This window comes from Aquarana catesbeiana, linkage group LG11 (assembly GCF_042186555.1).
Source record: "Aquarana catesbeiana isolate 2022-GZ linkage group LG11, ASM4218655v1, whole genome shotgun sequence".
Classification (NCBI taxonomy): Eukaryota; Metazoa; Chordata; class Amphibia; order Anura; family Ranidae; genus Aquarana; species Aquarana catesbeiana.
The window spans coordinates 98,726,617-98,749,074 of record NC_133334.1 but is presented as its reverse complement, the minus strand read 5'-3'; the positions used below and the strand labels follow the sequence as shown (position 1 = coordinate 98,749,074).

The following is a 22,458-nucleotide window of genomic DNA, read 5'->3' as shown; positions in this document are numbered from 1 at the left end:
AAAAGTTTCTCATGTTATTTATTCCTGGTTCTGCCTGTTTTTCTATACCTTTCTTTTTTTTTTCCCTTCAATAGCTGGAACTGGAATCTAAGTATGCCAACACAACCTGTGGACTTTGCGGAGATTTCAATGGTATTTCTATCCACAATGAGTTCATTGCCAATGGTAAGTTTCTCATGACTTTCTGTAATAAAATTAAACAAAGTATGGGGACATTAAAAATATACAATACATTAAACAAGCTAAACTATGGCAAAACTGCAAAGCATACTACACATACTACATCTTAGGTGGATATAAATGAACCATGAGGCTATTCTACAAATCATTAAGGAAGGCATACCTGTAAAAAAGGAGTATAAATATTCACTTTTCAAGCCACCCCCCCAAAGTCCATGGGGTGACCAACACTTCCAGATGTGTCCATATACTTAGTCCCTGCAGATTTCCCTGTTCCTTTCTGCCGACCTTTAAATAATTACAGGACACAGTAGTGATGGGCCCGGGAGGACCCAGGAGGCCAATACTCCCAAAAGTATTGGTTTCTCAACAGACTTTGGAAGATGATTTCTACTAAGTAGGGCAGAGATTAGGAGCACAGATGGCAGGAAAGGTAAGTAATTATACTCTTTTTTGACAGGTATGCCTACCTTGAAGATCTTTAGGATAGCAACAAATTGCCTTAAACAAAACTGTTTCTACTGCATTTAAACCTACTATAGCATCTTAAATACAAAATCAGAAACCCATATGATCTCATTACTGGAAACACATGCTATTTTGCAGGTATTCAGATGACAGCAGCTCAGTTTGGAAACCTGCAGAAGTTGGATGGACCCACAGAACAGTGTCATGATGTGCCACCTACACCGAAGAGCAACTGCACTGACTTTGTAAGTCATATGTATCACAGCAAATTATAATGACATGTGTTGACCATCATCTGCTGAACAAATATCCTAATGACTCTACATGTGCTTTCCAGGAGAAAATATGTGAAACTGCCCTTCTTACTGCATCCTTCTCAAGTTGCCATTCCTTGGTGGCAGTAGAGCAATATATTGAAACTTGTGTGCAAGATCTGTGCCGATGTGTAGGCAAAGATACCACTCAGTGTCTGTGTAATACCTTTGCTGAATACTCAAGGCAGTGTGCCCACGCTGGAGGACACCCAGAGAACTGGAGGACAAAAGACCTATGTGGTATGTGTCTTTATTTATCTTTTACCATTTTTAGTAAAACAAGGAATGAAATTAATTATATTAATGACCAGTTGCAGTACCATATCTTAAACATGCCATTAACAGCAAAGTATGTGAGTACTGAATGCATCATTTCTATTATTTTCCCACAGCCAAAACTTGTCCTTACAACATGGTATACCAGGAATGTGGATCACCATGCCCTGACACTTGCAACAACCCAGAAAGATCAGTTCTTTGTGAGAATCACTGCATGGAAGGCTGCTTTTGTCCTCCAGGTTTGCCTCTTATAGTTACCTAACATGATGACCAATAGAGTGAAACAAAAAGTAGAATTGTTCACTTTATATAAAACATAAACCACATTGTTTCCATATCCCTTACAGGAACTGTATTTGATGACATCAACTACTCAGGCTGTGTCCCTCTTGAAACATGCTCCTGTACTTTCAACAGTAATGCCTATGCTGCCGGAACAGCTTATTCAACGCCTTGCAGTGCTTGGTAAGTTTACGTGTTCTACAGTTTAAAATGTGCAGGTACTCAAAAAGTGAACAGGTAACTTTCCCTTTCTAGACAAAGTAAAAGGTTTGCTTTTCAGGTGGCACTGAAAACAGTCATTACATTCATACATATGTAGTACTCCCCAGTAGAGGAGACTATGTGACTCTTCGATTACATCCCAACAATTCAGCCATTCCTCAGGCCTGAGTGCCACCATATGGGGGTGAGGGATGGGACATTCTCAGTAAGTTGCATAGAACTTCAGGGGGCTCTGGCAGCATATCAGATGAGCAGCAAGGGAAGAGTACTGACTGCTAACAGTGTCTCCAGTAAAAGAAGTCTACTACTTTGCTTGAATAGGCAAAACAAAAGTTTGCCAACATTTAGATATTGCTTTTGTATGATATTACTTTTGGTAGAACTGTCTTTGAACAAATAAGGGAAATTACTTTATAGGATACTGTATAAGCAGGGCAACTTTCATTCTACGGGTTAAAATGCCAGAAAGGGGAGTTTTGCAGTTATAGACTTTGTATTAAAATATATGCTTTCATTGTACTTCTTTGCACATTTGAGGTATCTTTTTTCTTTCTTTTAGGGGGATTTATATAATGCTACTTATATAGATAAAATTGACATTGAAATGTATTGGGAAACATTTTTTGTAGACTAAGTGTGAATCCAACAATTTAACTGCAACAACTGCATAAGAATAGTTGAACACTTTTCTGAAATTGAATTTACTGTAAACCGCCTAACAGGCTGTACGGCACCCTGTGTTGCCAGAAAGTTCAACTATTTCCCTTGCCTGAAGACCATATTAATAGAACATATAACTAACTCCGTAAATATGAGCATTACTAGACATTAGACATAAGAGCCCTTATCTCAAGTATTTATGAAACTTTGGCCTGCCAAAGCCCTCTCACCGACTGGGTGGTGTGCACAGCCAATAATAATATAAGCCTGGGCTCAGTTTAATAGTAACAACACCCTACATTTAAACATTGGGTGTTTAAGTGCAAACTCCCCTCTTTGATTAATAGATAGGTGATATTGCTTAAAGGGTTTGTAACATACCACCACCCTGATAGGCTTTGTTCTCAGCTTGGCTCTAATCTTTTTTGAATATTGACTTTGGCTTGGAGAGATAAGAACTGGTTCTTAGAGTTAATCTGCGGTGCTATGCATCTCTATACATTTTGGATAAAGGCCACCTTTAGCCATCAAAGTATTACTTAGCAAGGGATTATATAGTACTCTAGAAAAATGAACGGTGAAACAAATTAAAGTGTATTATTAGTAATAAAAAAAAAAAAAAGAAAGACCATCAATTGGAAGTGTCTGTGTTTGCCTGCAATGCTGACTGGTTTACTTTAATCTTCTGTTGCCAAAGGGGTTAAGAATGTTAAGAATATAATATATCCCTTTTTAGCATCTTACTCAAGCAAAATATTTATTCAAAAAGGGTTGAATATTTTCCTAAAATAATAAAATGTAATGTGTTATTTACAGGTATAGAATAATAGAATACATACTGTTGTAGCACCCACCTTTGTGACAGATATAGATATTGGTTTTCTAATTTGCAATAAAAGTATTAATAATTTTATTTAAATATAGTATTTAGTTTGTATATGTGATTATCTGCGCACAATGATATTAATAAATAAAGCTGCAAGCATGAAGTGAAAAAAAATCACTCAAATGTGTATACAATTTTTATTTCTTTTTTATACTACTTCGATTCTTTACAGAAGCACACAAAGGAAGTACCTGAGATTTAGTTTGTTGACTACTATTGACCTTTGTGTTTTATTAGCTGTAATTTCCCTACTGCAGAAATCAAACACTCCTTCATGCAATATTTACTTTCAAGCATGAATTTCTGGATCTCACTTTAAAAAAAAAGTCTGTTTACTTACAAGTTAGCTGGCAAATACTATTTTAACATTTATGGACTTGTCCATATAATTTACGCTCATTTGCTATATAGAATGTTTTTTTAAATTCCTAGATATCCTAGAATTAAAGTATTGTGGCTTAATCGCAAGCTTGATTAATGTGTTGTTCACTTTAATAGCATGTGCTCGGGAGGAAAATGGTCATGTAAGAACCTGCCATGCCCAGCCAGTTGTTCCATCGAAGGGGGGGCTCATATTACCACTTATGATCAAACTCATTACAGCATTCATGGTGACTGCAACTATGTCCTTTCAAAGGCAAGTCCATACTTTAGTTACTACATATTTCTGTAAATAATAAATAAATAACTTTTTTATGAATATCATATTGACCATTAAAATGAATATTTGAGTCTTGACAAAGTATGTATACCACAATAGCATTCACAGATCGATATATGTTAAAAAAATGCAATATTCTGTACAATGTGTAAAATTTTCAATTTATGTTCCCAAACTCTTCCCATCTCTATAGGCGTGTGATGGCGAGTCTTTCATTGTGCTGGCAGAGATGCGTAAATGTGGTTTGACTGAAAGTGAAACTTGCCTCAAGAGTACAACTATCATCCTTAATGGAGGAGAAACTGTAAGTGTCAATTCACATAAATGAATGACAAATATCCCAAATGGTTTCACAGGCAGCTCTAACAGAGTTCTAATGTGATTAAATATAGTTTTCCTTTATGCAAATGCAATAGATTAATTTCTCTGTGACTATAATTATATTCCTATTTTCATACCTCTCCTAACATGAATATATTCTAGTTCTATTATTGCTGTATTTTGGCTTATTAATCACGTTTTGTTGCCTTATTATAACAGATTATTGTAATCAAGCCATGCGGCAGTGTCTTTGTCAACAGCATCTACACTCAACTGCCCGTATCTGCAGGTATGAAACATTGAGAATATTGTTTGCTAGGAAAATATTTGTGGAGCTAGTTAATGCTTTGTAAATTTGTTATACGTGATCTAAGGGTTGCATTTTATTTGGTAGCTAATATCACCATCTTCAGACCTTCCTCGTTCTACATCATTGTTCACACCAATCTGGGAGTACAGATCGTGGCTCAACTCACTCCATTCATGCAGGTCTATGTTGCCCTGGACCCAGCTTATAAGGGCCTGACATGCGGTAAGTTTAGCACTCTGATGTTTTTACTGCTTTGTAAACCAATGCATATGTTCAATGTTTTTTTAACTGACAAATAATTTTAGGTCTCTGTGGAAACTTTAATGACAAACAGTCAGATGATTTCCAAACAATCAGCGGTGTAATTGAAGGAACTGCAGCATCTTTTGCCAACTCATGGAAAACCCAGGGAACCTGTTCAAATGTTAAAAATGTATATGAAGACCCTTGTTCCCTCAGTGTGGAAAATGGTAAGATTTGTCTTCTAAATGGAAACTCTATTTGAAGAGATCACAACATCAGAGCATAGACACCGATGAAAATTAAAAGCTCCCTCTAGAACAACCTTCTTCCTTAGTTCTTGAACTCACTATGCTTAATGTTTTGTTCTGGTTAGACATTAAAAAGGGTATTATTCCAGTTAAAAAAAAAACATACTGAACTTAAAGTGATTGTAAAGAATTCACAGTTTATTTAAAAAAAAATAACAAACATGTCATACTTACCTGCTCTGTGCAATGGTTTTGCACAGAGCAGCCCCGATCCTCCTCTTCTCGGGTCCCTCACTGGTGTACCTGGCTCCTCCTCCTAGTGCCCCTATAGCACGCCACTTGCATTGGGGGCACTTATGCGGGCTCACTCCTGAGCTGGCTCCATGTGTCAATAAGACACATAGAGCATTGCTCAGCTCCGCCTCCTCCCTCGCACCCTCCTCACTGGCTGTAATTGAGAGTAACATGAACCAATGGCTCCTGCTACTTTTTCTGTGCTAATGAGGAGCGAGAAAGCCGCTGCTCTTGTGCACATCGTTGGATTGAGATCGGTCTCAAATAGGTATAAGGAGGGGGAGCTGCACTCTGAAATTTTATTTTTAGCTTAAAGCAGCGTCCCAGTCATTTTTGTGTTTATTAAAAATCAGCAGCTACAAAAAGTGTAGCTGTTGACTTTTAATAAAAACACACTCACCTGTCTTAGGGTCTCAGGACACCAGTAAGATGTCCCAGAAGATTTCAGGGTGGGAGGAGGGATCGCCTAGGTGGTCCATGCGGAAGTGGGAGCGGGGACCTGTCAAAACTAAGTACCCACTCCCTCACAAAAAAATGACATACCATATGTGGCATAGGAGGGGCAAGGAGTGCTTAAAGAAGAACTTCCCCATTTGGGTGGAGCTCTGCTTTAATGCATAGAATGCATTAGGGAAAAAGCCTTCAGCCTTTAAAACCACTTTAAACTGATGATATTACTATTTGCTTGTACTTAGTATATGTAAAAGGTAAAGTATACATATAGACTTGAAAAACAAATAGTCATCAAATAATAGAAAAATAAATCTAATTATTGTATGTGCTTCCTTACAGAGAAGTATGCCCAACACTGGTGTGGTCTTATTTCTGACCCAACTGGACCATTTGCTTCCTGCCATCTTACTATTAATCCTGATGTTTACAAACAAGTAAGCTAAAAAGGGACATTTTTACTATGGATTGTCTATAGCACGTATCATATATTCTAAAAGTGGACATATTACAATTCTGCATAAAGTATTATACTATACCTACCACCTCAAAGACAGTTTAATGTGACATAAGTCAGGGTTTCTTTAGAGATTCTATCTTAAAAAAAATGCATTAAGCAATAGTAGCAGATGTATAAAACATGCTAGGTATACTGTCCAAGACTGTAAAACTGAGAGTGTCCAATCCCTTCCCATCTACACTTTCTTTTATGAACCTCCGTCTATCTAGAGGTATGTTATTCCGGCCTCTCACAACAAATTAATAATAGTTTACTTTGGAAAAGTATAATTATTTATTATAATAGTTTGAACCTAATTATCTGTGTTTCATATCAGAACTGCATGTTTGACACCTGCAACTGTGAAAAAAGTGAGGAGTGCATGTGCGCCTCTCTCTCTTCCTATGTCCGGGCTTGTGCTACTAAAGGAATCATACTGACTGGATGGAGAGAAAATGTGTGCAGTAAGTGCTTTTCATAATGTAATCTGTCTAAAATGTTAAATTCTGCACATAATCTTATTATTAAAACACGCAAATTATTTTTTTTTCAGTTCTTCACCCACCCCCTCTATAGCTTTTTACACATCTTTCTAATGCTTGTTTTTTTTTTAAATAAATATTATACTTTTTACCGATTTATTTTTTTTACACAGCTAAGTACATGCACACCTGCCCCAAATCACTGAACTACACGTACTCTACGAGTACATGCCAGCCAACCTGCCGTTCTCTCAGTGAACCTGATGTCACCTGCAGCATTAAATTCATACCTGTTGATGGCTGCACCTGTTCCAAAGGATTTTACATGGATGACAGTGGCAAATGTGTCCCTGCTGCTGCCTGCCCATGTTACTACAAGGGATCTGCTGTGCCTTCTGGAGAAGTTGTCCATGATAACGGCATTATGTGGTGAGTGTGGATATTGTATTTAAGTTCTATATTATCTACTATACAAATTTCAGGAACAGTGAAGAACAGCTGAAGAGACTATCATTGAGTTTTTATGTTTCCCATTATTAAGCTGCCCTACAATACTTAATACCTATATGATAATAATCTGCTAACACATGATACTTACTAAAATTTTTAAATCTATGATATGAAGCCACTCACTTGTTCCTTGCTGGTATATATGACTTTTAATATCAAATGATACCCTATTAGATTTGCATTAATATTTTTGTTGTACTTTTTCATTTATAGCACTTGCACCCAGGGGAAATTAAGCTGTATTGGAAATGTTGAACCAGGTAATGTCCATATACATTAAAAAATACATATATTTATAATAGCACTACAATTATACCAGGCAGTCTTCCCCACTTGTTGTAACTTCATTTTCAGCCCTTCTGAAAAGTCTTCACTACTTTACTCTGCCTCCTGCTCTTGTACTCTGATTTCTGCATTCCCCTGATTGTTCAACATCTCCGTTTCCACAGATGACTCCCATTAAGCCTTGAGGTGTGCAGTAATAACTCACACAAAGAGCATTGCCTTTCATGACTCCTCTCTACTTTGCGAATACCCCTCCATTTTTGAATATGTTTTTGTTATGCCTACCTCACAAATGCATTGGCCTGCTGTTACTCTTGATTCAGATCTCACATCCAGGAAATTTCTGAGTCTTTCAGCTTGTACTAACTTGTACAACATCTATATTATTTCCTTCCAAATTCAAAAAGCTAACAGAGATCTACCCTATGGCCTCATAATGTTTTGTTCTCAGCCAAAGATCTTGTCTTTCTCTACCAAGACTCTAGTTTCTTCAGCAAGCTGGTTCAAGCAAGGACATTTTCTTCTCCCATGTCATTCTTTATATACTGTATATTGTGGTATATTGTTTTAATTTTGTGCTGTGTAAAAGGAATAATAATCATATTTTTTGCCAAATCTCAGATCATATAGAGCACTTCTTTTATACTTAATGTACCATTTTACTATTCTGTAATACAGTATAAAATAATATATTATATAACAATATATTGTAATATAATTATAATATAGATATACATCATTTTTGCATTGTCTTCTCAGCCTGCAAATCTCCAATGGTTTACTTTGACTGCAAGAATGTCACAGTTGGCACCAAAGGTTCAGAGTGCCAGAAAAGCTGTCAGACCTTGGATATGGCTTGTGTAAGTCTTCCAATCCCTGCACGGGAAAATATGTGAAGAAAGTAATAATGACTAAATGATCTAAATGTATCTTAAAATGTGAATTTCCTTTATCCTAATAGTGACATTTGATATTTATTCTATACAGTACAGTGCCAAATGCGTCTCTGGCTGTGTGTGCCCTGCTGGTCTGGTTGCAGATGGAAAAGGAGGTTGCATTAAAGAAGATGCCTGTCCATGTGTTCACAATGACGCTACTTACCAACCAGGGGAACAAATTAAAATGAAATGCAACACCTGGTATGAAAAATGAATGCTAGTATGCAAAGTAAACTCCATTCAATATTCAGCTGGCTGAACAAATCTAATTTCTCTTTATTTTTCTACATAGCACTTGTAAGAATAGGATGTGGCAGTGTACCAAAAACCCATGCCTGGCTACATGTGCTGTGTATGGAGATGGACACTACATTACCTTTGATGGTAAACGCTACAGCTTTAGTGGAGATTGCGAATACACACTTGCCCAGGTAAAGTGATCTCCAAGACATCTATATTATTATTATTATCGCTGTTTTTATTTATTACTTGCATATTTATATTTATTAATAAAACTATACGTACATCTAAATGTTTTTTTTTTTTTTTCCGGTGGAGTGAGAAAGTTAGAACCCCTGTCAGGTTTTTAATGCTATCTGGGGCTCTTTTACAGAAATTTCCTCTTATGTGGCACTTTGTAAATATGGTTTTACCAGGCAGGAAGTGAGGTAAACAGCAACAGGAACAAGAATATTTTTTTCTTTTTTTTCATAGAGTAGGAGAAAGTTAGAACCACCGCCATCAGCCTTTTATTGCTGTCTGTGTCCCTGTTAGAAATTGTTCCTCTCTGGTAAAATTGTTGGCACATTGGCAGAAGGAGAGAGAAAATCTCTTTAAAAGAACCCTGTATAGCAGGGAAAAAAACAATAGGGAAAATAACCCAAAAACCCCACTCTACAAAAAAATTGTATAAACATACAAATGTTTTACATTTTAAAAAGAAATGATGAATGTGGGGGCATCTTATATGTAGAATACGTTAAAGCCAAATTATTCAGGTCTACTCCAAACATTCCCTATCATAAGCTGCTACTGGGTAGCAAAGTTCAAGCTAATTTCAGTAGACATTCCTACAACCAATGGAACTGGAATGTTTCCAGCAAATTCTGCTCCATTTTTCAGCTGCTCATTGCTTTACAAAAAGTATTATTTTAACACTGGTCAAGGATGCCTAAGCTATGATTTACTGAAATATACTGAGACCCTCAAAATGCAAAATACATTCTTGGAGCACAGTTGGATACCTGGCCCAAAGGTTGCTTAAAATGGAACTCAACTTTAGCAGAGCACCACAAACTGAAAATGATATTTAATTAATTTTTAATATGCAAATAAAACTCACCCATCCATCCATGTCTCCATGCTTTTATTTATTTTTTGTTGAGAAATTACTTTGAAAGACACCCCCCTAGCATTTCTAGCCTCGGTCATCTTGAGTAAGGGCAGATGATTCATGTAGCATTCACTTCTTGGAATCCATGTGAATTTAGCTCAGGCATGTACGCAGGAAGGTGTGCTTAGATGAGAAAAAAACTCCTCCCCTCTTCTACAGGAAAGAAAACAAAATGACTGTGAGGAATCATGGGATGTATGACATCATTTTGGCCTAGGTCAGAAACCAGGAAGCAACTGAAAAAGTTTAACATAATATACCTTCCTATCTATTAACTGACAGTAGTAGCAAAAGGATTAAAACTAGTTAATGCTGATTGAGAGAGTTTAGTTCCGCTTTACCTTTAAAAACATTATGCATAATGATACCTGTAGGTTTATTGTTGTATTATTCCATTCTCCCCTATTGCATTTTAGGACCACTGTGGCCAGGCCGCAAACAGCAGCACCTTCCGTGTCATCACTGAGAACATCCCATGTGGCACCACTGGAACAACATGCTCGAAGAGTATTAAAGTCTTCATGGAGGTAAAAGATGTATCATCATATTCCATAAATAATTCATCGATATCAAAATATCAGTAATGTAATAAAAGTATTTGTTATAATTCTGTCTTTTTACTCTCTGACATGCCTATATTTCCATTCACAGAACTATGAACTTATTCTTACTGAGGAGCACATTGAAGTGGTGGAAAGGGGTATTGGAGGAGTTGTGCCCTACAAGGTCCGGCACATGGGTATCTACCTCATCATTGAGGCTGACAATGGGCTCATCCTGATCTGGGACAGAAAGACAAGCATATTTATCAAGCTCAGCAAAGATTTTGAGGTAAAACATCAAGTTCTACAGTATTATTTCAAAAGTGTTATGTGAAAATTACCAATAGTAATTTGTTACAAACAGAAATAATTTCACTCGATATTTGATACGTATTAAAGCTGAACTCCAGACAAACTGAAAGAGGAGAAAAATTGAGTTGTATTTCTGTCCATCCAGTCCCGAGGTTTACACAGATCTGCCACACAGCATATCCTTGCCTGGCAGGGCAGACAACCTAATAATTAATTTGCTGTAGTTCAGTAACATTTACCAGTCTTGTTCCGCCCCCAGCCTGTGAGTGGACAGTGAAAAGAAGCAGACTGATGAGCTGAGTTTTGCTCTCTACTCCTATCAGCATGTTTCTTGTTATCACATGAACACTGCAGCATAACTTATTAGCTCATTGTGATGGTTTTTCCCAGTCTGAGCTCTGCTGTACAGGGACTTCTATCAAGTCAAATGCAAGTACTTGCATTGCTTGCATTTAACAACTACATTTAATGTTTGTTTTAATAAATACAGAGCTGTATTATGTGTGTCTTTTATATCTGCCTGTTTAGGCATTAAGGGTTCCTTTAATTTTTGTTATCTTTAAACTAAATTTTAGCTTATTTAGGCAAAGCAAAAATTCCTAATGTTATGTTAAAAATAGTTAATGGTTATAATCGTCATTTATCTCTTAATGCAATACTATGATGAACTGAGTACTGATGCTTTTTGTTGCTCACAGGGCAAGGTCTGTGGTCTATGTGGTAATTATGATGGAAATGGAAACAATGACTTTACAACAAGGAGCCAGTCCGTGGTTGGAGACGTTGCTGAGTTTGGCAATAGCTGGAAAATCTCTCAGTCATGCCCAGATGCCAATGTACCCAAAGATGCCTGCACTGCCAACCCATACAGGAAATCCTGGGCACAGAAACAATGTAGCATCATCAATAGTCCAGTCTTCTCTGCATGCCATGCTCAGGTGCGGATAAAAATTATATAACTTTTTACTCTTTTAAGATACAAAATATATACAATGTCATAAGGTCACAGATGGCTAGATTTATTTCTGCTAATAGTATCACAGTATACATATAATATTTCCTTCCCCCCTCAGCTTATCGCCCCATTTCTGTTTTATTTTTTAAATCGCCACTCGGCCCCCCTTGACCCTTACTGAACTTCTTCCACCAACATATTGTACCTACTGTATACATACTACACTTACATTATTACGTATACATTTACTCTGGAATCTATTGTTCCACTCTTTCATACTTTTTTGAATAAGTACCCTAATGGTTGGTCGTGTTGTCTCCCCCCTCGGCACAAATTGCTCCCAGATGGGGTGCCTTGGGATGCTTGACAATACGCCATATTTTATATTTAGCATCTGGAATTGCTCACATCGATTACATAAGTTGTTTTTTGTTTTTTTTTTGCTTTGTCATTCGTACCTTATTGCAAAACCTTTTAGTACATCCTACTGTATACCAAAGAAAGTTCATGATATTATTGTAATCTCTGAAAAGCAAGAAAAATAAGATTTCCAGCAAGTTGTGTAACAGTACAGTATGTTTAGAAGCCTTAATAAATTGATCAATATGGATCAGCAAGCATTGCAATAATGTGAAGAATGTAAAGAAAAGTAAAGGCTGAGTTCACACTTGAGTGGGCTTCATTCTGAAATAAATGGGCCGCCCTACCTGCAGAAATTCAGGGGAGGAAATCCCTAACTCTTTTTTTAAAAATACGTTGTGCTGAACTGCATAGTGCTGTGGCACCATGAGGCTTGGCGCATGTGAAAATGAGCTGCAGTTTCCGATGAGTGGGGGTTCTATTAACAATTCTATTAACAATTAAAAAAATAATACATGCACATATTTTAACAGAGAAAAAAAATGTGCATTTATTATTTTTTTCCTACATGAGCCTGGAAAGCATTGCATCCATGAACAGTGGATCAGGACTGCAATGTCAGGCTTCTGCAGACAAGCCCTGCAGCTTTCAGCCAAACCGCCGATACGGGCTGACTGTTTACAAGCTGTAGGGGTTGTGAATTAACTATGAAAGCGCTCATCAGTGCCCCCACAGTCTATCGAGAACTACAAGCAGCCAGACGCAATGGCTAATGGTACTTGTGGTTTTATCATTTGCAGATCCTGCAGGCAGCGCCCCACAGAGCTACGCTCTTTTCAGCCACTGCAGGGGGAAGATCCCCCTCCTGCTGTCACATTGAAGAGGGGAGCAGAGGGAATGGCTACAGGAGTTGGAACATGATACATGTTCCACCCTAATTATGGGTGGAACATGTAACAAGTTCCGAAAGGTGAACTTATCTTTTAAGGGAGCTTATGTGTTATGTACAAAGTTGGTAAAAAATAAAACTTTCTTTCGATTTCTGTTGCTAAGAAATTGCACCATGTAAAGAAAGAAGAGGAATATATAATACCTTAGTGGGCAGTGACTCCAATTCTCACTCTGTTCAGTAGATAAGAGTGCAGTTGATATCTTACAAATACAGTCCTTTTTTTGCACCGTGGTTTCATTTGCTGGCCCCTACATCCGTCCTCTAGTGTCCTAGGGGACAGGGATGACCCTTTAAATTTTAACGGTCATGTTAAGCTTAGAGAAGGAACAGTAGTTATGGTATTTTATGAGCAGGAAGGAAATAATATTGTTATTTAAACAGTCTAAAGAAGATTGTAATAGGTTTACTTCTGCTGGTACATATTACTCAAGCACGACAAATCAGATTCTAGAATTTATCAAACTTGAAACATGCAAAGCCAATGTCAATGGAAATTGAACAAGATACATATATTTTTAGGGTATCAAGCAGAGTGAGGTACTCAAAGTGCACAAACTACAGCAGCCCATAACAACTAACCAGAAATGTCAGAGGTCTGACTACATTAAACATGCACCTGAAAAGTCACTATTAGGGATGAGCCGAACACCCCCCTGTTCGGTTCGCACCAGAACATGCGAACAGGAAAAAAGTTTGTTCGAACACGCGAACACCGTTAAAGTCTATGGGACACGAACATGAATAATCAAAAGTGCTAATTTTAAAGGCTAATATGCAAGTTATTGTCATAAAAAGTGTTTGGGGACCTGGGTCCTGCCCCAGGGGACATGGATCAATGCAAAAAAAAGTTTTAAAAACGGCCGTTTTTTCAGGAGCAGTGATTTTAATAATGCTTAAAGTCAAACAATAAAAGTATAATATCCCTTTAAATTTCATACCTGGGGGGTGTCTATAGTATGCCTGTAAAGGGGCGCATGTTTCCTGTGTTTAGAACAGTCTGACAGCAAAATGACATTTTGAAGGAAAAAACTCATTTAAAACTACCCGCGGCTATTGCATTGCCGACAATACACATAGAAGTTCATTGATAAAAACGGCATGGGAATTCCCTAAAGGGGAACCCCGAACCAAAATTTAAAAAAAATGACGTGGGAGTCCCCCTAAATTCCATACCAGACCCTTCAGGTCTGGTATGGATATTAAGGGGAACCCCGGCCAAAATTTAAAAAAAAAAAATAAAGTGGGGTTCCCCCTAAATTCCATACCAGACCCTTCAGGTCTGGTATGGATTTTAAGGGGAACCCCGCGCCAAAAAAAAAAAAAAAAAAAACGGCGTGGGGTCCACCCAAAAATCCATACCAGACCCTTATCCGAGCACGCAACCTGGCAGGCCGCAGGAAAAGAGGGGGGGGACAAGAGTGCGGCCCCCCCCTCCTGAACCGTACCAGGCCACATACCCTCAACATTGGGGGGGGGTTTGGGGTAGCCCCCCAAAACACCTTGTCCCCATGTTGATGAGGACAAGGGCCTCATCCCCACAACCCTGGCCGGTGGTTGTGGGGGTCTGCGGGCGGGGGGCTTATCGGAATCTGGAAGCCCCCTTTAACAAGGGGACCCCCAGATCCCGGCCCCCCCCTGTGTGAAATGGTAAGGAGGTACAAAAGTACCCCTACCATTTCACTAAAAAAACTGTCAAAAATGTTAAAAATGACAAGAGACAGTTTTTGACAATTCCTTTATTTAAATACTTCTTCTTTCTTCTATCTTCCTTCATCTTCTGGTTCTTCTGGTTCTTCTGGCTCTTCTGGTTCTTCCTCCGGCGTTCTCGTCCAGCATCTCCTCCGCGGCGTCTTCTATCTTCTTCTCCTCGGGCCGCTCCGCACCCATGGCATGGGGGGAGGCTCCCGCTCTTCTCTTCATCTTCTTCATCTTCTTCTCTTCTTCTTTTCTTCTCTTCTTCTCTTCTTCATTTTCTTCTTCGGGCCGCTCCGCACCCATGCTGGCATGGAGGGAGGCCCCGCTGTGTGACGGCGCTCCTCGTCTGACAGTTCTTAAATAACGGGGGGCGGAGCCACCCGGTGACCCCGCCCCCCTCTGACGCACGGGACATGACGGGACTTCCCTGTGGCATTCCCCGTGACGTCACAGGGAAGTCCCGTCAAGTCACCGTGCGTCAGAGGGGGGCGGGGTCACCGGGTGGCCCCGCCCCCCATTATTTAAGAACTGTCAGACGAGGAGCGCCGTCACACAGCGGGAGCCTCCCTCCATGCCAGCATGGGTGCGGAGCGGCCCAGAGAAGAAAATGAAGAAGAGAAGAAAAGAAGAAGAGAAGAAGAGAAGAAGATGAAGAAGAAGAGAAGAGCGGGAGCCTCCCCCCATGCCATGGGTGCGGAGCGGCCCGAGGAGAAGAAGATACAAGACGCCGCGGAGGAGATGCTGGACGAGAACGCCGGAGGAAGAACCAGAAGAGCCAGAAGAACCAGAAGAACCAGAAGATGAAGGAAGATAGAAGAAAGAAGAAGTATTTAAATAAAGGAATTGTCAAAAACTGTCTCTTGTCATTTTTAACATTTTTGACAGTTTTTTTAGTGAAATGGTAGGGGTACTTTTGTACCCCCTTACCATTTCACACAGGGGGGGGCGGGATCTGGGGGTCCCCTTGTTAAAGGGGGCTTCCAGATTCCGATAAGCCCCCCGCCCGCAGACCCCCACAACCACCGGCCAGGGTTGTGGGGATGAGGCCCTTGTCGTCAGCAACATGGGGACAAGGTGTTTTGGGGGGCTACCCCAAAGCACCCTCCCAATGTTGAGGGCATGTGGCCTGGTACGGTTCAGGAGGGGGGCCGCACTCTCGTCCCCCCCTCTTTTCCTGCGGCCTGCCAGGTTGCGTGCTCGGATAAGGGTCTGGTATGGATTTTTGGGGGGACCCCACGCCATTTTTTTTTTTTTTTTTTGGCGCGGGGTTCCCCTTAAAATCCATACCAGACCTGAAGGGTCTGGTATGGAATTTAGGGGGAACCCCACGTCATTTTTTTTTTTAAATTTTGGCCGGGGTTCCCCTTAATATCCATATCAGACCTGAAGGGCCTGGTATGGAATTTAGGGGGACTCCCACGTCATTTTTCTTTTTAATTTTGGTTCGGGGTTCCCCTTTGGGGAATTCCCATGCCGTTTTTATCAATGAACTTCTATGTGTATTGTCGGCAATGCAATAGCCGCGGTAGTTTTAAATTAGTTTTTTCCTTCAAAATGTCATTTTGCTGTCAGACTGTTCTAAACACAGGAAACATGCGCTCCTTTACAGGCATACTATAGACACCCCCCAGGTACGAAATTTAAAGGGATATTACACTTTTATTGTTTGATTTTAAGCATTATTAAAATCACTGCTCCTGAAAAAACGGCCGTTTTTAAAACTTTTTTTTGCATTGATCCATGTCCCCTGGGGCAGGACCTGGGTCCCCAAACACTTTTTATGACAATAACTTGCATATTAGCCTTTAAAATTAGCACTTTTGATTTCTCCCATAGACTTTTAAAGGGTGTTCCGCGGCATTCGAATTTGCCGCAAACACCCCAAATTGTTCGCTGTTCGGCGAACTTACGAACAGCCAATGTTTGAGTCGAACATGAGTTCGACTCAAACTCGAAGCTCATCCCTAGTCACTATGCGATATTTTTGTGTTTTTTTGGGACAGTACACCAATCTTTTGCTCTTATTTTGAAGCATTAAGTGATTAAAAGCCGTTTGGGTTTATCATCAATGGGCAAAAGAAGCAAACATTTAGGTGCATTCAGCTTGCATTTGAGATCAGCTTGAGAAGCATCTGAGATCATTCAGAGTTACTTCACAAATGCTTTTGACCTGCAGCTTACCTCCTTATTTCCTGCCTACCTTCTTACCAGTGGTTGACCTGCTTCTAAATTGCATCAATCTGTTTAGGCTACTTTTGTATTCCTATTGACTTGTCCCTAAAGTTACCTAAGTATAAGAGTTAGAAAAATACTATACTCTATACTTCATATTGACAGGTTGATCCATCCAAGTACTATGATGCTTGTGTGGCTGACGCTTGTGCTTGTGACTCTGGTGGGGACTGTGAGTGCTTCTGTACTGCCGTTGCTGCTTATGCCCAGGCCTGCGGAGAAACCGGAAACTGCGTTTCTTGGAGAACACCCAGCATCTGCCGTGAGTATCATATTCCTATCATGATATGAGATATCCTATCCCTTTTATGCTGCACTCACCACGTAAATAATACGTTTCATAGTAAAATAGTATTTTACCCCTCTAAATAAAATAATGTCCTTTCTATTGCCAGCTCTCTTTTGTGATTACTACAACCCTGAAGGAGAATGTGAGTGGCACTACAAACCCTGTGGAGCACCTTGTCTAAAGACCTGTAAGAACCCCAGTGGAAAATGTTTACATGAGCTTGCAGGTTTGGAAGGTAAGGTCATCATGACATACACATCCATGTTATTACAGTATTACCATCTCTTGCATGAGATTTTATTTATTTGTCTTATTAATGCTTTTTATTGCTTGTTATCAGACTTATGCCCCATACACACAGTCGGATTTTCCGACGGAAAGTGTGTGATAGGACCTTGTTGTCGGAAATTCCGACCGTGTGTAGGCTCCATCACACATTTTCCATCGGATTTTCCGACACACAAAGTTTGAGAGCAGGCTATAAAATTTTCCGACAACAAAATCCGTTGTCGGAATTTCCGATCGTGTGTACACAAAGTGCCATGCATGCTCAGAATAAATAAAGAGATGAAAGCTATTGGCTACTGCCCCGTTTATAGTCCCGACGTACGTGTTTTACATCACCGCGTTCAGAATGATCGGATTTTCCGACAACTTTGTGTGACCGTGTGAATGCAAGACAAGTTTGAGCCAACATCCGTCGGAAAAAATCCTAGGATTTTATTGTCAGAATGTTCGATCAATGTCCGACCGTGTGTACGGGGCATAAGAATAATGGAAAATTTGTAGTCACATATAGAAAGAATACCAGCTAATAGAAGAGCTGTACAAAAATGATTATTTTCAGTTTAGACAAAGAATAAAAGAAAAAATACCGCGCTCAGAGCACTAAATTGAGTAAGGGTGCAGCTGCAACAAAAATCACAAATATCAGTGTGACACACCAAAACAAAAGAAATAATAAGTGCGCTTGCAATAATAATTGTTCAGTAATAGTGAATCATAAAAATATTTAAATCACAAAATATTTGTGAAAATTCTGAAAACGTGAATAAAAGTTAATTCGTAAATGAAACACAGTGATAAAAAGTCAGTGATAAGAATTATATGCATCCAATAGATGGGGATCCAACATCCAAAGTCCAACCGCCTCAACCCACATAAGAGGGAAGGTGGAAGAGCAAGTGTAAGGAAAAAAACATCCGAACTTCAGGTGCATCCAGGTAGCAGTGAGATTGAACGCTTACCGGAGTTGGTGGACCTCCTCTGTGGCAAGGTCAGACAAGCAAGCAGATACAACCCTCTGCAGGGATAAACGGGCTCCCACGTCAGAATCCTCAAGTGTTTGCGATATTCCCAGGGCAGACAGGTCACTCTGCAAAACACTCACTGGTCCAGGGGGCCGCAAGTGTAAAAAACAGAAGCTCCGATGGTGTAGTATGGATAAGAACAAGCCTTTTTATTGCATATAGGTGCGGGGAACACTCCACCGCATTAAAACATGGGGGCCCCTTTGAAGACGTCACTTATGACGAAACATGTAGGGCGTGGCTACGCACGATATGCCATCACATCGATAGCCCTATCTTTTACACGGGTGTTCGTTACTGTTTTGTTTGCCGGCTTTTTAACATGTTTTAATGCGGTGGAGTGTTCCCCGTACCTATATGCAATAAAAAGGCTTGTTCTTATCCATACTACACCATCGGAGCTTCTGTTTTTTACACTCACGGCCCCCTGGACCAGTGAGTGTTTTGCAGAGTGACCTGTCTGCCCTGGGAATATCGCAAACACCTGAGGATTCTGACGTGGGAGCCCATTTATCCCTGCAGAGGGTTGTATCTGCTTGCTTGTCTGACCTTGCCACAGAGGAGGTCCACCAACTCCGGTAAGCATTCAATCTCACTACTACCTGGATGCACCTGAAGTTCGGATGTTTTTTCCTTACACCTTGCTCTTCCACCTTCCCTCTTATGTGGGTTGAGGCGATTGGACTTTGGATGTTGGATCCCCATCTATTGGATGCATATAATTCTTATCACTGACTTTTTATCACTGTGTTTCATTTACGAATCAACTTTTATTCACGTTTTCAGAATTTTCACTAATATTTTGTGATTTAAATATTTTTATGATTCACTATTACTAAACAATTAGTATTGCAAGCACACTTATTATTTCTTTTATTTTCAGTTTAGGAATGCAATTTTTGTATAAAGTAGAGTAGTTGATATGTGTCAGTGACTATCCATAGATCAAATGGGTCCCCAGAAACTCAAAGGCACAGATAATTATTTTAAAATCAGGAACCCTGCATATAAGATCCCATTTTATTGTTTATGCATTCTTTAATTGTCATTTTCAAGAAAATAATTATTAGAATGGACCTGAAGAATAAAAATGGGGAACAAAATAAACAGAGCACATATGCTTTATGTTTGACATGCGTGTTCACATTAGAAATACATGTAAGCAGTCACATTTGTCATCAGTATAAAGTGTCCCATATTTGCAATAATGCTTTGTTGAGTAGGGAGTTTACAGTATTGTCCAAAGACAGTCTACTCTCTCAATAAGTCCAGAAAGGCAATGATAAGGTGATATACAATACCCCATATAAAGGAGAATTGACAGTAAGGTTCCCAGTAAGTAAAAATCAAGAGGCCACAGTGAGGAAAAAAAGGGGTGATATGGGCTTATTGTAAAGGGTAAATTACAATTACAGGGGGATAAGAGGATACTAATAGAGGAGGTATGGTTGGGGTCAGAGGGTATGCCAGAAGGAGGTTGCCACCATCCCACCTTCTATTCTAACCCTTTTTATTGTTTTTACAAAAAAGTGCTGTTATAGACAAACAGGTTAGGCCTCATTAGTGTCTTGCTACAATGTAATCACTTTTGTATGTTTGCCAAAATGTTTTTGGCAAAGGAAAATGTTTGCCAAAGATAACTTTTTTATATTTAACCCTAATCAGGATGTTACCCTAGCTGTCCATCTGCTAAACCATTCTTTGATGAAGATGAAATGGAATGTGTAGCTCAGTGTGGTTGCTATGATGATGAAGGAAATCATTTCAGAGTTGGGCAAACTGTACCCTCTACTGAAAACTGCCAGACATGGTAAGAATTCGACAAGGCACATCAGACATAACAAAGCATGCTTAGCTTGCTGCTAACTAGAGCATTTTAATTTTGCCAAAAATGTACACTTTGACAAAAACCAATGTGTATATGTATTATATGGCCAAATATTTGTGGAGACCTGACCATAAAACTTATATGAGCTTGCTGGACATCCCATTCCAAAACCATAGACATTAATATGGAATTGCACACCCCATTTGCAACTGTCTCCAGTTTTCTGGGAAGGTTTTCACAAGTACTCATGTTGGGCAAGACGCCCTGGCATGTAATCATTATTCTAATCCATCCCAAAGGTGCTCAGTAGAGTTGAGGTCAGGGCTCTGCAAAGGTAACAAGTCTGCCTCCACACTAAACACAACAAACCAAACAAAACCTAAACTCTATGGGGCTGACTTTCTTCACAGGGGCACAGTGACGACGGAACAGAAAAGGGCCTTACCCATACCGTTGCCACGAGATATAAAGTGCTTAATTATTTAAAATATCTTTACATGCTGTAGCATTAACAATACCTTTCACTGGAACTCAATAATTTGGTGGGGATTCACATACCTTTGTCCATATATTGTGTCAGTAACCAGCAGCAACTATTGAGGCATTATCTGAACCTGCAGAGTAGCCCTGACAATTGCTTGTGTTCGTTTCTTTCAAAACACTCAGAGAGGAAAATGACTGTGTTATTTGGCAATTGCATTTAAAATATATATATAGGCTTACTATTTAGAACTTGCATTTACATCCAACACTATAGATGTACTTTAATCTTAAATTTTACCTTTTCAGTGTATGCAGCTTGTCTGGAGTGGAGTGTAAATACCAGAAAGAAGGTAAATACAACACATTTTTGGGGGGAGTTTTTATGAGAATAACAGTGGTAGAAATAGTATGTAGTAGTAGTAAGAATAAATGGCCCAGATCACCCAGATCTTGGCAATCAGTGATATGAAGGGTTGATAGTTTCAGCACCTGGTAAGGTAAGTATAACCCATTTGGAGGTAACTTTCTGTTAGTGATTAGCCTAAAGTGTACGTATAGCCAAAACTTTTTACATAGAGAGCAAGATCCTATGTAAAGTTTTTCCAGTATACTGTATGCATGAGACATTTGACCTAATGTTACATGTGTACAGCATATAGCACAACTGTACCCTATTGTTCCTATTGGTTGCTAGGACACAGGCAGCTCTTTCCACTTAGCATCTTTAGTTGCTAGGGTGCAAGTGGCATTTACATGCATATTGCAAGAAATACGCTCCATACACTTACATGCATACAGTGTAAAATATGTTCTATACACCCATCCTTGAGAGTACATTTTTCCATTTTCAGTTTACACAGCTTTAAGCTGCTAACGGTCAATGTGCATGGGTCAAAGAAATGCAATACTGCTTTGTTCAGATCTGCATAATTTACAGATCTTATTGCAGAATATTGTATGCCCATGTGCATGAACCATTATGGTTAGGTTACTTGTTAGGATTTGGGTGGGGGTTAGAGTTAAAGCGGTTGTATAGTCTTTTTTTTTTACTTTTACCTACAGGTAAGCCTATAATAAGGCTTACCTGTAGGTAAAAAAAATATCTCCTAAACCTTTACGGTTTAGGAGATATTCCCCTTGCTATGCGCCGCTGACTGAAGCAGCGCATGCGCACAGGGGATTCTCGGCTGAAGCCCGGCAGCTGCCGGACCTTGCCGAGTAAGAAATCTCCCGCGCGCATGCGCGGGAGTGATGACATCGCGGCTCCAGCCACTCACAGCGCTGGAACCGCGATACCCGGAAGACACGCCGAGGCAACATGACAGCTCCCTCGGCGTGGACCAGGTAAGATACTGACGCCTCGTTCTAAGGTAAGTATTTCATAATGAGCTAGTATGCAGTGCATACTAGCTCATTATGCCTTTTGCTTTACAGGGTTAAAAAAAAAAAAAAAAATTGCGGGTATACAACCGCTTTAAGTGTTAAAATCAAGTTACTGTTAAGTGTTAGATGATATTCGATTTTTTTTAAACACATGTATCCATTTTTTTCTAGTGATAAACCAACACAAGGTAA

The 22,458-nt window shown here is 39.4% G+C and overlaps 1 protein-coding gene across 2 annotated transcripts in view; it reads left to right on the top strand.

Moving 5' to 3' along the window:
• LOC141112207 (mucin-5B-like) overlaps nt 1-22,458 on the top strand; it is a 72,599-nt gene that overhangs the window by 6,536 nt on the left and 43,605 nt on the right. For both annotated transcript variants that reach the window (XM_073604802.1, XM_073604801.1), the window contains exons 6-29: nt 75-165; nt 787-893; nt 986-1,202; nt 1,355-1,480; nt 1,589-1,706; nt 3,790-3,928; nt 4,146-4,256; nt 4,493-4,562; nt 4,668-4,805; nt 4,889-5,053; nt 6,161-6,255; nt 6,655-6,781; nt 6,973-7,228; nt 7,523-7,569; nt 8,354-8,454; nt 8,582-8,733; nt 8,825-8,963; nt 10,342-10,452; nt 10,577-10,756; nt 11,478-11,717; nt 17,079-17,235; nt 17,369-17,497; nt 20,238-20,382; nt 21,190-21,233. In XM_073604802.1, the coding sequence (XP_073460903.1) occupies nt 75-165; nt 787-893; nt 986-1,202; nt 1,355-1,480; nt 1,589-1,706; nt 3,790-3,928; nt 4,146-4,256; nt 4,493-4,562; nt 4,668-4,805; nt 4,889-5,053; nt 6,161-6,255; nt 6,655-6,781; nt 6,973-7,228; nt 7,523-7,569; nt 8,354-8,454; nt 8,582-8,733; nt 8,825-8,963; nt 10,342-10,452; nt 10,577-10,756; nt 11,478-11,717; nt 17,079-17,235; nt 17,369-17,497; nt 20,238-20,382; nt 21,190-21,233 (3,205 nt within the window). The remainder of the gene's footprint in view (nt 1-74; nt 166-786; nt 894-985; nt 1,203-1,354; nt 1,481-1,588; nt 1,707-3,789; nt 3,929-4,145; nt 4,257-4,492; nt 4,563-4,667; nt 4,806-4,888; nt 5,054-6,160; nt 6,256-6,654; nt 6,782-6,972; nt 7,229-7,522; nt 7,570-8,353; nt 8,455-8,581; nt 8,734-8,824; nt 8,964-10,341; nt 10,453-10,576; nt 10,757-11,477; nt 11,718-17,078; nt 17,236-17,368; nt 17,498-20,237; nt 20,383-21,189; nt 21,234-22,458) is intronic.